The 16,813-nt window shown below is 43.8% G+C and overlaps 1 protein-coding gene across 1 annotated transcript in view; it reads left to right on the top strand.

Moving 5' to 3' along the window:
- Positions 1–16,520, top strand: part of LOC138771777 (G protein-activated inward rectifier potassium channel 1-like) — a 35,509-nt gene extending 18,989 nt beyond the window's left edge. Inside the window, exons 2-3 of the mRNA XM_069951768.1 lie at positions 9,244–9,460; positions 15,788–16,520. Coding sequence (XP_069807869.1) covers positions 9,244–9,460; positions 15,788–16,389 — 819 coding nt within the window. The 3' untranslated portion in view covers positions 16,390–16,520. The remainder of the gene's footprint in view (positions 1–9,243; positions 9,461–15,787) is intronic.
- The last annotated feature ends 293 nt before the right edge of the window (positions 16,521–16,813 follow it).

Raw genomic sequence — 16,813 nt, 5'->3', positions numbered from 1 at the left:
TGTCTATTTATAAAATCTATTGGGAACCGTGCCACCACATGGCAAACAAAGCATTGTATGGCTATGTGGTGACCCCCTGTGTGGAGAAGCGGACGGTCACTTGTCAGATGGTGAGGTATGACTCCAGTTCTGTGGTGGTTGGCCGAGATATAGCCTTGCCCGGTGGTAGTTTGGCAGTTGGGCACACAGGTAAGGTGGCACATCTGCTTTTGTTTTAGTGGGCTGGCTATACCTTGTTTCCCTGTGAACAGTGACCTGCCGGGTTGCGTGTGGGTCCCTTGGGCAATTATCACGGTGGTCCAGAGTGGAGTATTGACCCACCCGGACTATTGGTACTGCCAAGCACAGAAAGGGGAGATGACACAAGGAATGTGTTTTGCTGTGTCGGTGCTTAAAGGGGTAGTGCGACGCTAAATAATTATTCACAGAATAACACACATTACAAAGTTATACAACTTTGTAATGTATGTTATGTCTGTGAAACGCCCCCTTCCCGTGTCCCACCACCCCCGCCCGTGTACCCGGAAGTGTGTGGTGCATTATACATTACCTGATCCGTGTCGAGGGCCGTCCGCCATTTTGTGGCAATCGCGGCTGAGCACAGTTTCTAACGCGGCGGAGATGACGTTTGGCACAAAATGGCGGACGGCCCTTGACACGGATCAGGTAATGTATAATGCACCACACACTTCCCGGTACACGGGTGGGGGTGGTGGGACACGGGAAGGGGGCGATTCACAGACATAACATACATTACAAAGTTGTATAACTTTGTAATGTGTGTTACTCTGTGAATAATTTTTTAGCACCGCACTACCCCTTTAATGAAGAATCACAGAGTCCCTGTAGCATAAATATAATCTGGTTTACTGTGAAGACACTTGATATAGGCAGCAGATAATATAACTTTGCCTTGATACAATACTTTACACTTGATAAGTTACTTGATACTTTAGAGTCCAGATCTGTACTGAGAGTAGAAGGAATGATACAGCTGTACTGACTGAGTTGCGTGATGAGGTAGAAAAGAGGATCAGAAGAGTAGAGAGGAAGATGTCGAGAGAGTCCTAACCCAAGTAGTACTGTGCTCTGCCGGAACTTCAGAGGTGAATAAGTAGAATACTTGAGAGTAGAGAGAAAACTTGTGCCTGTGTTTTGACTCTTTTGGTCTTTACACCACCTATTGCCCACCAGTGTCGGGTAACTCGTCTTAGAGGGTGACACAAGCCCCAGACCTTGTTACCTGGGATGAGCAGAGTGGTCAGAGTTCTCTGATGACACCCGCGCTGCAAGACAGAGTGCATAGGCTTCTAGCAACTTTGCTCTATCTGGATCAGTTCCTTTCCTTTGTGTGGATACTGTTCTGCACTGTGTTTCTCTGGTCCAGGGCGTGGGTTAGGATGATCCCTGACTTGTCCTCTCTAGTGGAAGCTTCACACTGCATAATGTGTCGTGAGGTTGCTTGAAGAGAACTGTGAGTGGGTGAGGAGTGCGTGTGAAGAAGTAAAGAGAGAGATGATAGGTAAGAAGAAAGAACTCTCATCAGTGTACAGACTCATGTGGTACATAAACAAAACAATAACCCTTTGGTTCCTACAGCTGTGCAATATATAGGCATACATACTTACAACAACGACATCTAGTGGCAAACTTTTGGTACTGCTACATTACCACTTTACACTTAATGCACAGGCTTTTACGAAGGGTGTAACCAATAGCAACACCCGTGGTGTTACAGTGGCATAGTTAGGATTCTTGGGCCCCCTGAATCCTGTTACCCCCCCCCCCCTCCCCAACCCCATATACTCACCTGGCCCAACGCGGTTCCCAGCAGTTCCTGTGTTCTCCCAGCTTGTCTCGTCTCCCAGTGACATCACTCGTGCATCAGGGAGCTGGAAGAATGTGGGAGCAATTTCTATGGGGATTTGCTGCTGCTCTGGACAGTTCCTGACATGGACAGAGGTGGCAGCAGAGAGAACTGGAGACTGGAGAGAATACACCACTTCCTGCAGGACATACAGCAGCTGATAAGTACTGGAAGGTTTGATATTTTTATCAAATCCGTATAACTTTCTGACACCAGTTGATCAGAAAAAGAAACATTTTAAAGGTAACCTATCATCACTTTCATGCTGCTTGAACAACAGGAGTGGTCCCTATTAGCCTCTGCCTGCCCTGTTGGTATTGATCTTTTGGTTGGTCTACTTTATATCCATACAGAGAGAGATCTATCAATCAAGGCTGCTGGGGGCCACCCTGAAGACTTGTGGTTCAGGCAGCATGAAAGTGATGTAATTGGGGTTATTAGGCACATATGCCATTATCTGCATTCAAAAAGACTTTCCCCAGGTTCCCCCTCCCCCTCCCTCCTCTCTCACTGCACATTATCAGGAAATCTCGACTCTTTTACATTAGTCGGGCCCTGTGTAACCTATGGAGAGGGGAGGGGGGAGATTAGTCGCCAGCAGAGAGCAGAGAACCAAGGATTACACAGTGTGGAAGTGTGTAAAGCTGGTATTCAGAGGTCAGTGCTGACTGTCAGAGGAGATAGCAGAGTGATGTAGCTGTAAATTACCTCTTTGTTGTCCTGTTTCGTTGCCTCAGCTCCCTTCACCCCTCCCCTCTCCATGGAGAGCCGTGAAGACAGGGGGGAAAGCTTCAAACTGCTTTTTTTGTGATAAAAATGCATTTTTCAGCTCATAAACCTAATTACAAAGTTTCTTAAAATCGCTTGTACTATTGATTTCTGCAAAAAAAAAATAAAAAAAATGTTAACGACAGGTACACTTTAATTTTGTCTTCCAGTTCTCGGTAATGTGTTGTGTTTTTCTCTGCTGGCCGAGGAGATTATTAATGGATCCCTCCCACTTATCATTGGAGCAATGCCAATAACAAATTTACATAAGAAAAACGTCTGCTTATGTCATTCCTTGATATATATGGTCGAGTAAATCAAATATGAAGCTGCTCCTATGTATTTTAACCTATCTCACAAGCAGCAGGGAACAACAATGGTAAGCCTAGTCTTTAATAAGATTGGCAGCTTTACCATCTCACAAGGACCCAGCTCTGACTCATAATTTCTCTCCCCGCACTGTGTTTTTTCCCTTCTGTACATAGGGCCCTATTACACGGGACGATTAAAAATCGTTATATTGATCGAATTTAAACGATAATCGTTCTGTGTAATTGCAGGCAACGATCGAAAAATCGTTCGTGTGCCGTTGATCGGTGATTTAGATCTGAACCTAAAATTATCGTTAATCGTTCGCTGTAATTCCACATTCGTTCGCTGTAGTTCCGCATTTGTTCACTAATCGTTCAGTGTAATTGCACATTGTCTATTGTTTTGCTGGGATCAGAAGGAATAAACGATCATAGTAACGCTCGCAATAACGTATCTAACCACCATCGTTCTGTGTAATATGGTGAACGATTTCAGGTTAACGATAAACAATCTCGTTTGTGATCATTTATCGTTAGGGTGCATTTACACAGAAAGATTTATCTGACAGATTTTGGAAGCCAAAGCCAGGAATGGATTTAAAAAGAGGATGGATTCCAGTCTTTCCTTTACCACCTGTTCCCTGTTTATAGTCTGTTCCTGGTTTTGGCTTCAAAGATCTGTCAGATAAATCTGTCTGTGTAAAGCAGCATTAGTTGTTAATTGTTAAAAATCGCTCCGTGTAATGGTGCGTTTACACAGGCAGATTTATCTGACAGATTTTGGAAGCCAAAGCCAGGAATGGGTTTGAAAAGAAGAGAAATCTCAGTCTTTCCTTTATGACCCGTTCCGTGTTTATGGTCTGGTCCTGGCTTTGGCTTCGAAAATCTGTCAGATAAATCTGCCTGTGTAAACGCACCATAATAGGTCCCTTAATCAACAATCAACCACATATGATTTTCCGATCGTTGCCAGCAATTACACAGAACGATTATCATTGAAATTCAAACGATAGGGCCCTAATGGTACGTTTACGCAGACAGATTTATCTGACAGATCTTTGAAGCCAAAACCAGGAACAGACTATAAATAGGGATCAGGTCATAAAGGAAAGACTGGAATGTCTCCTCTTTTCAAATCCATTCCTGGCTTTGGCTTCCAAAATCTGTCAGATAAATCTTTCTGTGTAAACGCACCCTTACCCCCATAAGATCAAGCCACGTTTGGCAACTAAAGGGCCTGAAAGTGTTTCCCCAGTTGCTATTTTTTGACATGTTTGACAAAGTTTTGATCAGTCCAGGTGTTCAGATCCTGACCGATTGTGAGAACAAGCCTGGAGCTTGTGGTCCTCTCCCAACTCTGTGTCACGTGATGAGTCAGGCTCACAATGAAAGTCTATGGAGCTCGACTCTTTTCACTGACACAGAGCAGGGATTGGCTTCAGTAGCCAGGACATTGGAGGCCTCCCTGACCGCAGCATCTATTGAGTTAACTGTCGGGATAGGATTGCAGCTCCGGTCCCGCCAGTTGCGGTGGTTGTCTGGCAGCCGGGACCCGACATGGGTGGCACAAGCACTGCCCATTTCATCCCGTTGATGCAACTGTACATCTACTAACAGGGACACATTACAAAAACAGATGTGCAGTTACACCCCTTGGTCCTGAATGGGTTAATTCTCCTCTTGTTGCATCATTAGAGCAAGAGAAGCAGGACGGTTGCCTCAACCAATTGTCTGCCGCACAGGTGGCCCAGACCGACAACCAGTGGATAGAATAGTCTCCTTGTACAGCTTCCTTGTCCACCATCCAGACACCTTCATTACACACCGCTGTCCGGACCATGTCAGAGATTAGACAAGATCCTTGCTACCCTATAAGCAGTGTCTGGTATTATAGCGTAGCCCATTCAGGTGGCTGTGCTGCAATACCAGACTTTGCCCAAGAATTGAAGTGAACATTTTTTCGTAGGAAAAAAGAAAACTTTTCCTTTTTTTTAATATCCTACAACCGTCTTCAGTTCGTCTTTATCACATGTTTTATCTATTTAAACATTTATATATTTGAGCCTTGGAGAATGGAGAAAGCTTTAATATTTAACTAATACCTTCCGGTTTTATCCACCGCTCCCCAGTATGGGGGTGTACGTCTCCGAAAGACTTATAGAAAAACAATATAGTAGTAACAGAGAAGGCCGAGGCCGCGCCAGCCCAAAGACCTCTCCTGTCAAAGGGAACTATGATATTATAAATGGCCATTGCAAAGGCTTGCTATAATGGAGTCCCACTTAGTGTATCAATAACATTATACAAATGAATGCTTCACTTTTATAGTGCATATAGAGCCTATAAATAATGACACTGTCACATCCTGCCTTAATGTAATTGTTAGATGGCGGCCAAAGCATAAGCTTTTGGAATATTAGCCAAATGCAAAAAAAATAAAAAAAAATAATGGTAATTGATATAAACAGATAAAGCCATATACATCATTCCAAGTAAATTTCAATAACAACTGGTCAGGGGGGTAATCTACAAGCACATAGAGTCAGACCCACAGAACTGAATGTTCCCAATTTGCCCTATGTAGGGTAGGGTTCCTAGCAGCAATACAGTATAGAACATGAGGGATAAAGCAGGAGATGTGTGGCTGTGTAGGGGTGGTTGTAGTAGTAGTAGTAGTAGTAGGGTATGGAATATGATAGGGCAGGAGATGTGTGACTGTGTAGAGGTAGTAATAGTAGTAGTAGTAGGGTATGGAATATGATAGGCCAGGAGATGTGGGACTGTGTAGGGGTATGAGTAGTAGTAGTAGTAGTGGTGGTGGTGGTGGTGGTGGTGGTGGTGGTGGTGGTAGTAGTAGTAGTAGTAGTAGAGTATGGAATACGATAGATAGGGCAGGAGATATGGGACTGTGTAGAGGTAGTAGTAGTAGTGGTGGTAGTGGTAGTAGTAGTAGTAGTGGTAGTAGTAGAGTATGGAATACGATAGATAGGGCAGGAGATGTGGGACTGTGTAGGGGTATGAGTAGTAGTGGTAGTAGTGGTGGTGGTAGTAGTAGTAGAGTATGGAATACGATAGATAGGGCAGGAGATATGGGACTGTGTAAAGGTAGTAGTAGTAGTGGTGGTGGTGGTGTGGGACTGTGTAGGGGTGGAAGTAGTAGTAGTAGTGAAACAAAAACAGAAGCGGGCGGCACTATAGACTTACTGAATGAAAAGACGGCCTGCAGGAAATATAATAGATGGAAACAATCTGCTGCTGCGATATTCCAAAAAGGTGGTGCAAGAAAACTCCCAAAGGCATAGAGCAATCACAATAGTATCAGCATAGATAGAAGGAATAATGGAGTGCACTCACCGGAATAATCTTCATGGCTTTATTTTCTCAAACTGAAAAACATATAGGACCTAGTGCATACACGGACAGGGTGAACGCTAGGAGACAAGCAGGGCGGTGACAGGCTGTTTCGCGCGTAACCGCGCTTCTACGGACCTCCCCTTACAACACGTCATGTGCTATACAAATAGACAAGAGACTTAATGACATGCAAAACACCTGTGAAATGTAAAAACTCAAAAATACAAAAAATGTGAACCCAAATACATATAATACATACAGTATTAAAAACAGTACAAACTGCGGAGCATCAGATTAAAAATCTACGATCTACCCTTTCATTTAACCCTCCAGGTCCCTCAGCGCCAGTGCGTATAATCCAACTTAGTTCCGTCCTGAGCAGGAGGCGTTTTTTATCTTCGCCTTTTTTGTTGTACACTCTTTCAATACCTGCAAATCTTAGGACGGAAGCATCACCTCCATGCTGTTCCATAACATGTTGGATAAGGCGGGGGGCCCCCACTCCAGTCCTTATAGAGTAATAATGTTCCCTAACGCGGGTACATAAACGTCTTTTTGTTTGACCTATATAAAACCTGCCACAGGGGCAGAAGAGAGTATAAACAACTGAACAACTGTTTTTCAGTTTGAGAAAATAAAGCCATGAAGATTATTCCGGTGAGTGCACTCCATTATTCCTTCTATCTATGCTGAGTAGTAGTAGTAGTAGTATACTATGGAATATGATAGATATGGCAGGAGATATAGGACTGTGTAGGGGTAGTAGTAGTAGAGTATGGAATATGATAGATAGGGCAGGATATGTGCGACTGTGTAGGGTAGTAAAGTATAGAATATGATAGGACAGGAGATATGGGACTGTGTAGAGTTAGTAGTTAGAGATGAGCGAACCGGGTTCAGGTTCGAGTCCATCCAAACCCGAACTTTCGGCATTTGATTAGCTGGGGCTGCTGAAGTTGTATAAAGCTCTAAGGTTGTCTGGAAAACATGGATACAGCCAATAACTATATCCATGATTTCCACATAGCCTTAGGGCTTTATCCAACTTCAGCAGCCACCGCTAATCAAATGCCGAAAGTTCGGGTTTGGATGGACTCCAGCATGCTCCAGGTTCGCTCATCTCTAGTAGTATTGGTGGTGGTGGTAGTAGTAGTAGTAGTAGTAGTAGTAGTAGTAGAGTATGGAATATGATAGATAGGGAAGAAGATATGGGACTGTGTAGAGGTGGTAGTAGTAGTAGTGGTGGTGGTGGTGGTAGTAGTAGTAGTAGTAGTAGTAGTAGTAGTAGTAGTAGTAGTAGTAGAGTATGGAATATGATAGATAGGGCAGGAGATGTAAGGTCTGTGTAGGGTAGTAGTAGTAGTAGTAGTAGTAGTAGTGGTAGTAGAGTATGAAATATGATAGGACAGGAGATATGGGACTGTGTAGAGGTAGTAGTAGTAGTAGTAGTGGTGGTAGTAGTAGTAGTAGTAGAGTATGGAATATGATAGATAGGGCAGGAGAGGTAGGGTCTGTGTAAGTAAAATAACCAATCAGAAAGAAAGCATAACATTTGTATACTACAAACCATCATTATTAAGTCCTCCCAGCATCCCCCATGTTAAACTTTGTGACAAAAACAACAAACGGTGCATTAAAGTCCAGTATAACAATAAAGGCGGGAGGGTTGTTCTTCTCCGCCGTCGGACTGACGCCTCTCGATCCCGCTTCACCTTTTAAATGATGCTTGACCTTGTCGTTCAGCTGTGTAGAGTAGTCGTAGTAGCACATGATGGGACATGATGGGTAGGAGATGTGTGGACTTTTGCCATATCAATTCCTTCATCTCCAGTTATATTACGTTCCAACACTTTGCAGTCCTCGTGCCTTTATTTGTAATAATGCTGAATGTATTTGTACGAGAGTATATTTTTATGTTGAGGCCATTGCCTTGCATCTGATTGGGTGGTCCCAGAGACTATGGACAGCAGTAAAGGGAGCACTCTCTTTAGATATGTTGATGTGATTGATGTGCATTAGAGATGAGCGAACTTGCCAAAAGCGACTGACATTGGAATCAGATTTACGTTTCCAGGCAGTCCTCGAGTTGCATCCACCTCCTCTGGGCAATGGGATTCAAAACTGAGCAAATTAGAGCAAAGTCAGCTCACCAGGTGCAGTGCGTGTGTGCTGCTGAATTCCCCAGGGTTCCGGAGCACGAAGAGCAGGTGCGGGCCGTCTCCCGTTAATGAACTCCAGTGGGATTCAAAGGCCAATCATTCAAACCTGTACTTTTGGCAAGTTTGCTCATCTCTAATGTGCACCCCTGGAGGTGCCAGGGTACTGTATACAAGTGACTGGTACAGCCATGCAAACAATGCCAAGACAACACATGCCGGTAACGCGTACTTTCCCTTGGACTCATAACGGTGTAAATAAGTTCATCCATCAGCTGTCTTGGAGAGACCTAAGGAAGAGACGTACAGGCAACTGCAACCTTTCTTCCTGTTGTATCTGTGGTGATAAGAGGAGGCTGCTGTACAGCAAGTGATCCGTACGGCATTGCAGCAACATGTGACATGAGTAGATAGAGGAGGCTCCCTGTGGAATGACCTTTTCCCAGGTCACAGAGCACGCTCAGTAATTTACATTCATTTCAAGGGGACAGACTCTGTCTATTGTCGGCTATGTCCATAAGTATTGCCGTAAAGCATGTTACTAAGTGCTGTTAAAAACAAGATTACAATATACAAAAATTTTAATAAAAATGCTACAGTCAGAAAATAGAAACAGAATCAAAGTTTTTGTAATTGGTAAAAGAAAAATTTCCCTCTAACTGTAATGAAATGTAAATGGTATTGGGCAAAAGATGAAACAAATATTGACATTACTCATTGCTTTCATCCCTATTAGATGCAGGATTTCTGCTATGATTCAGTATTTAATATTTGCATTGTTTCTCAGTCCAGACAGACCCCGGAAGGTGAATTCCTACCGCTAGACCAACGTGAGCTGGATGTTGGATTCGGCACCGGAGCTGATCAGTTGTTCCTCGTCTCTCCTCTAACTATCTGCCATGAGATCAATCGCCGGAGCCCGTTCTTTGATCTCTCACAGAAATCGCTGAGGAGTGAGCAGTTCGAGATAGTCGTCATTCTGGAAGGCATTGTGGAAACTACAGGTGAGAATTAGGGAATGATAATATTTCTGTGAGCGGGAGTCACCTCTAGAGGAAAGAAGAGCTCAGCATATTATAACCCCGCAGATCAATAATTTAGAATTTAATTCAAGGAATATGAATATAAATAAGGAGAGGGAAGAGGAGGAGAGGAAGGGATTCAGAGTGTCAGTCAGAGGGGGGAGTGAGGCAGAGGAAAGGGGGCTAGATTTATTGATGGGGTAATTTCCGACTGAATTCCCCAATTATTTCTCCATGTAAAAGACCCAGAGACAAGCTGACAAACATCAACTGATCATTGGGATTGGACATCTCCCTATGGTAAGGGCGCTATTCCACATGCGATTAGCGTTCGGATAATCGTTAAATCGTTCGGAACGAAGCGATACTCGTTCAGTTGAATAGAAGTTAACGATTAAATGACGAACGAGAAATTGTTGATCGCTTAATAAGACCTGAACCTATTTTTATCGTTGATCGTTCGCATTGGAATAAGATGTCGTTCGTTAGCAACAAACGCAGTAGCGACGACAGGACGACCGCAAGAACGATCATAAGTAACGATCATCGTCACGTGTAAATGGGTGAACGATTTCAGGCCGTTCGCAATAGTGGTCGTTTCAGATCGTTTATCATCAACGATTATGCTAACGATAATCGTCCTGTGGAATAGGGCCCTAACAGGAGGTGCGCTGCTTACAATGATGTAAGTAAAGTGTGGAAAAAATGATCCCGCCATCATCCGCGCGGCCCTCGTGTCACAAGAATTGGACCGCGTAGAGGACGCTTTTAAATAGCACCAATTAAATTGATGTTCATATCAAACATTTATCTGCCTATTTAAAAGGGTACTCCGAGCATTCATACATACAGTTTGTTAACTATATAGCTTGGGTTGTATAGAGAATAATAGCCTATTCTTACCTACCATGCTCCCCCGGGGGTCCTCCTGTCGTGTCTTTCTGACTATAGCGGGACAGTGCTGCGGCCAGTGATTGGCTAAGCAGGCTGTCATTGGGGAGGCAACTAGTCATCTGACTAGTCACGGCTCTCTGCCTGTTAGCGTACTCTGCGGGGATGATTGACAGACAGAGAGGCCAATATAGGGTCTCTCTGCCTGTCAATCATCCTTGCACTGCATGCTGATAGGCAGAGAGCTGTGACTAGTCACGGGCGGCTTCCTGCCCAGATGACTAGTTGCCCCCCTCTACCTGCGAAGTGTATCTTGAAGAGATCCTCCAGAGCAGCTTACTCGCATTCTGTACTCTACTGCGGATCAGTCCCTCTGCCTTTCTTTCCTACGGGGTGACTGTCCTGAAGTTAGGACTCCAACTAACTGACTAGGAAATGTGAGAGAGAGACAGTAAGACAGGCTAAACCTTTCTACATAAATTGTGCCCATAGAGAGTGAGACACCTAGTGGCTGGATTAGGGTACAGCAACTTACTGCACTAGCTGTGACACCTGAGTGAACTAGTTTTACCTGGGTGTGTAAGGACTGAAGAACCACATGTAGTGGGACAATACATTGAGAGAAACTGTGCTGTGGTGTGCTGAGGAAGCCTGAGAGAAGCAGAGATAGCTTAGCCTAGAATTAGGAGATTCAGCATCAGAGAGACGGCTATAGGGCCCTATAAGAAAATCGTTATATCGTTCAAATTTAAACAATACTCGTTCTGTGTAATTGCAGGCAACGATCAAAAAATTATTCGTATGTTGTTGATTTAGATCAGAACCTGAGCATGAAGCTATGTCTCCTACCTTCATCCTTGGTGCCGTTCACGCGCAATTAGTCTTATACTCCTCGGCCCAGTAAGACTGGAGCACTGCCCCACCCCCATAGCGGCAATCCTCCCCCGGTCTCTTACCTCCGGCTGGCCCGCTCCATTGATTATTATTAGAAGAGGCAGGCCGGCCGAGGGAAGAGACACACCTTCATCCTCGGCGTCTCCTGTGCAATAGTGACATATCAGAAGGTTAAATTGCTCTATCCTACTGATAGTTCCCCTTTAAACTAGTACAAGACTAAAAAGCCTCCTTCAAGAGACTGGACCTGGATACAAATAAGTATAGATTTGTTTTAAATAACAACAAAAAAAAATCACATAATGTCACATACCCTGCTGATTTAGATTTTGCGCTTTATGGACAGTTTAGACCGCTCACAGACAAGCAGATGCAATACAACTATTTCCCCTATGCAAGTGCATGCTGCCATGGCTGAAATAAAGACACAAAAACAGACAAGTGCAACAGAAAATACTAAAACATATGGTTAATAGGCATATTTAGAATTGCAAAACTGCTAAAGAAAACAAAAAATAAAAAGTATAGTGTGTACCATCCCGCCATGATAAGGTAAAAAGATGTAGACAGCGCTCCATGGTGCAGGGAAATCAATGACACAGGGATGTAAAGCGATTACTCCCTCGCCTGACGATGTTGTGTAAGACTGAGGCCTAAATTTCTGACAGTGTGATTGGGAATGAACGGACCGCAGCCTTCCTGTCAACCCACACCGGGGTCAGATACAGCGATATACAACCTCCCGTCCACCAGACATACCACAGGTTTATAGGCGCAGATCATCCGCAGAAGGGGCCAGTAAGTAAATATAAAAATTTACTGAAAACATAAAACAAACTTCAAAGGGATGCACCTGAGGAAGAGGCTGGGCTGGCCTGGAAACTCTTTGTTGTCTTCTTTTTTTTTACTTTTTAATACATTTTTATACTTAATTACTGGCCCCTTCTGCGGATGATCTACGCTTATCAAATGGTAATATGTCTGGTGGACAAGAGCTTGTATATCAGAAGAACCTATTTTTTTCTATTTATTTTCTATGGGTAGTTTAAAATTTTTAATATCTGTACTAACCACATGTCTTAACATTTGCAGCATGCCAGAAAATGCCAGAGATTTGTAATTTACTTCTATTAAAAAAAAAAACTCTTAAACCTCCCAGTACTGCTTCTCTTAAAAAAAATCTCAAGCCATCAGCTGCTGTATGTCCTGCAGGCAGTGGTGTAGTTTTTCCAGTCTGGAGAGCAGGAAAGGTTTTCTATGGGGATTTGCTACAGCTCTGGACAGTTCATGACATGATCAGAGGTGGCAGCAGAGAGCACTCTGTCAGACTGGAAAGAATACACCACTTTCTGCAAGACATACAGCAGCTGATAAGTACAGGAAGACTTGAGATTTTTTAATAGAACTACATTACAAATCTCTGGCACTTTCTGGCACCATTGATTTGAAAGATTTTTTTTTGTGAACAACCCCTTTAAGCTCGACAGAGTGCCATATACTGTACATATAATGTTCAATTATAGTGCCACCTATAGATTAGTACAAATTGGGCATACGCAAGTCCGATTGTTCAGGATTTCATTATCGGTGACTGAAGAAGTTGGATGCAGCCCTTGGGAGCGTAAGAAATTATGGATACAGCTGTATCCATGTTTTCCTGAACTCACTAGGGCTGCATCCAACTTCTTCAGCCACCGGTATTCAAATGCCGAACTATCGGACTTAATATTTTATTAAAGTATTGTATTGTCCCCCAAAAGTTATACAAATCCCCAATATACACTTATTACGGGAAATGCTTATAATGTACTTTTTTTTCCTGCACTTACTACTGCATCAAGGCTTCACTTCCTGGATAACATGGTGATGTCACTTCCTGGATAACATGGTGATGTCACTTCCTGGATAACATGGTGATGTCACTTCCTGGATAACATGGTGATGTCACTTCCTGGATAACATTGTGATGTCATGACCCGATTCCCAAAGCTGTGCGGGCTGTGGCTGCTGGAGAGGATGATGGCAGGGGGATGCTCAGTGTCCCTCCAGTGCCCTGTGTCCCTCAGTGTCCCTCTGCCATCATCCTCTCTAGCAGCCACAGCCCGCACAGCTTTGGGAATCGGGTCATGACATCACCATGTTATCCAGGAAGTGACATCACCATGATATCCAGGAAGTGACATCACCATGTCATCCAGGAAGGGACATCACCATGTTATCCAGGAAGTGACGTCACCATGTTATCCAGGAAGTGACGTCACCATGTTATCCAGGAAGTGACGTCACCATGTTATCCAGGAAGTGACGTCACCATGTTATCCAGGAAGTGACGTCACCATGTTATCCAGGAAGTGACGTCACCATGTTATCCAGGAAGTGACGTCACCATGTTATCCAGGAAGTGACACCACCATGTTATCCAGGAAGTGAAGCCTTGATGCAGTAGTAAGTGCAGGGAAAAAAGCTCTTTATAAGCATTTCCCGTAATAAGTGTATATTGGGGATTTGTATAAATTTTGGGGGACAATACAATACTTTAATAAAATTTTCGCAAATTTTTAAGCATGTTCCAATTGCGCTCATCCCTTATGCTGCTCTGAATGGATAAATAGGGCAGCGTATTGTAATAGAACTAATTCTAGGTGATTTGACTCTTCAATTCTTCAATATTCTTCCCCCGTAATCTTTCTAAAAGGCCGCACCGATAGCCCATTCTCTTATAATTTAGTACAGACAACATAATTTGCCATTCTACTTTGAAGTCTGTACAGTAGGAGACATTATGAAGACATTATAAGCCATTCAGCTCTATACAAGTGTACCATTGGAAGTCTAGATAGGTTACAGTACCATCTGAATATTAAAAGAATTACAAAAAGGGGTTTAGCTTTTGTTTTTCCCCAAAACATCATCACTCTTTTTGTATGGACTCTGTTATTGCAGCTTATCTCTATTCTGGTGAAACAAAGTAAGTTACAATACCGGATTGTTCTCTTTGCCTGTTTTTTTTTTGGGATGTAAAATGTCAATACAATGGCAAGTATACAGCTCACAAAATGGGCAAAAAGAGTACCGTATTTTCCAGCGTCGGTTATGGTCGTCCCATATGGTGGGGGTGCTCAAAAATGGCGGCATCCCCACTGTGTGGGGCAACCACTATAAAAAAAATAAACAGTTAACTCACCTGGGGCCCATTCCCGGCATCTGTGCGTCTCCTGTCCTGATCCTGACGCATGCAGTGTGAAGTACAGTGCCTGCGCCGGAGATCCCCGAAGCTCTCCCAAGCAGCCGAGCGTCTCATCGGAGAAGCTCGGAGATGCTTGGCTGCCGGGATAATGACAGAGGCGCCGGAAGTCCCCAAAGCCTCTGTCATTCTCCCGAAGCTCTCCCGACCGCCGAGCGTCTCCGAGCTTCCTAGATAGATCTCAATCTCCGGCCCTGGACCCCCGCGCAAGCAGTGTAAGTCACACTGCCTGCGCCGGGAACGGGACAGGAGAGGCGCGGAGGTCGGAAATGCGCCCCAGGTGAGTTAACGGTTTGTTTTTTAATTTAGAAGGGCTGCGGTCAGGCAGGGGTTAACATGTTCTGGCGTATAAGGCGAAACCCTGACAAACTTCTTAAAAGTCAGGGGTCGTCTTATACGCCCAGTCGCCTTATCCGCCGGAAAATATGGTAATTTAACGTCCCTTTGTTCCAACGGCTAACATATACAGATGTTTACGGCCATTAAATTAAGTGGAGATCCCATTTTTTATCTATCACTATTTGGAACCTTTGCAAAAAAAAAAAATGCAAAAACAGCTGAAAGAACAGGCAAAGGTTTTTAGCTGTTTTAGCAGCACCAGACACAAGCTTAGATGCTGCACATTCGATACATACCTCTATAAAGCGCATCTGTGTCTTATTTCTGCTCTAAAATTGCTTTATTTTATGGGTGTCACCTAGGCGGGGCACCACAGTAGTTTGGCCCTTTCCAGATGAAGCCCCGTCCAGATGACACTGTCCACCAATGAAATAAAGTCAGAGTAAGGGGGATGACAGTATCACTTTAAGTCTTTTTAATGGGGTTTGGTAGTCGAAAAGTGTTCGAGTTTTTGCCATTTGCACCGCTCACGCAGGAGAAGGGAGGACAGCGGCCACGGTTGTGCTCAGCCTGGACTTGACCTCTGCATGCTGTGTTTTTTTCAATTAAAGGAGAAGTCCTATGAACACTAAAATTGACAGGCGGGGGGGGGGGGGGGGGGGAGCGGTTGACAGGACTCCAGAGTGGTGCAACAGAAGCACAGGGACAGGTTCCCTTGTTTGTTCTTCTCTCACCCCCGCTTGCCTGCCTGCCATGACTTCCTCTTTAACACCTGAGCCCTACAGGCACCTGTTTGATCAGTCTCTACTTTCCATTCATTCGCATATTCTCCGCATGATATGACATGAACACATATCTACCTTCTTCTGTGTATGCCAGTATGTACGTGTACCCTCTTTATACAATTCCATGGATCTAACATGGTATTGATTATCTTACAGGAATGACCTGCCAAGCAAGGACATCTTACACAGAGGATGAAGTGCTCTGGGGTCATAGATTTCTTCCGGTCATGTCTCTAGAAGAAGGCTTCTTTCGAGTGGACTACTCCCAGTTCCATGCCACCTTCGAAGTCCCAACCCCATACTATAGTGTGAAGGAACTGGAGGAGAAACAAGCCCCCAGTTCTCCTCTAAACTCTCTCTGCAGTGATAAATATCACCGAGAGAGGGTCTGTTCTTTAGACTACCTCAACGTGTTTGAAGTCGGGAGCAGTTTACTTCCATCCAAGCTTCAAAAACTTAGTCGGGGCAGCGACAATGCCCAGAGGAAACTACTAAGAATGTGCAGCAATAGTGTAGAGAGAGCATGCAGCACCGGGGATCTTCCATTAAAAATACAGCGGATCACAGTCTCTACGTGTGAAGACAGTGAGGAGAACACGCCACTGAAATATTTCAAAGTGAAACCCGAGTGTATGACGCAATCTACCGGAAACCTCCAGCTCCAGAAGAAGACACAGGGAATGCTAACCTTGGGGACAATGCTGGATAGTAACCTACCCGCAAAGCTGAGGAAAATGAATTCTGGCTGCATCAGCTAAATCTATAGGAACCGACCGGGAACTTGCTGGTTCCTAAGTGGGAAAAAAAAAATGGCCTTAAACTTTGTGACAAGAAGAGACTTTCACTGTTCTACATTTTTTTGTCATAAAACATCGTTTTCAACATTAAAACATGCATTGAAAAAGTCTCGTCTTTTCATTGATGCATGAGAAGTGACCCATAGAATATACAATATGTTTTGGAACCTATTGTTCCAGGAAAAAAAAAAAAAAAAAATTGCTAAAAAATAATAAAAACAGTTTTTCTCATCACCGTGAATTAATATTTACTGAATGGAAGTGAACACGAGTCTTCCCGGCACTTTGGTGTTTGCATTTATAAGATTTATCTGTATTGCATGTATAACATGTACATTTAGCAATTTTTCTGATATTTAATGGGGAACTATCAGCAGGTTGGACA

The sequence above is a fragment of the Dendropsophus ebraccatus genome, chromosome 14 (assembly GCF_027789765.1).
Source record: "Dendropsophus ebraccatus isolate aDenEbr1 chromosome 14, aDenEbr1.pat, whole genome shotgun sequence".
Classification (NCBI taxonomy): domain Eukaryota; kingdom Metazoa; phylum Chordata; class Amphibia; order Anura; family Hylidae; genus Dendropsophus; species Dendropsophus ebraccatus.
This window is presented reverse-complemented; position numbering and strand designations above follow the sequence as displayed.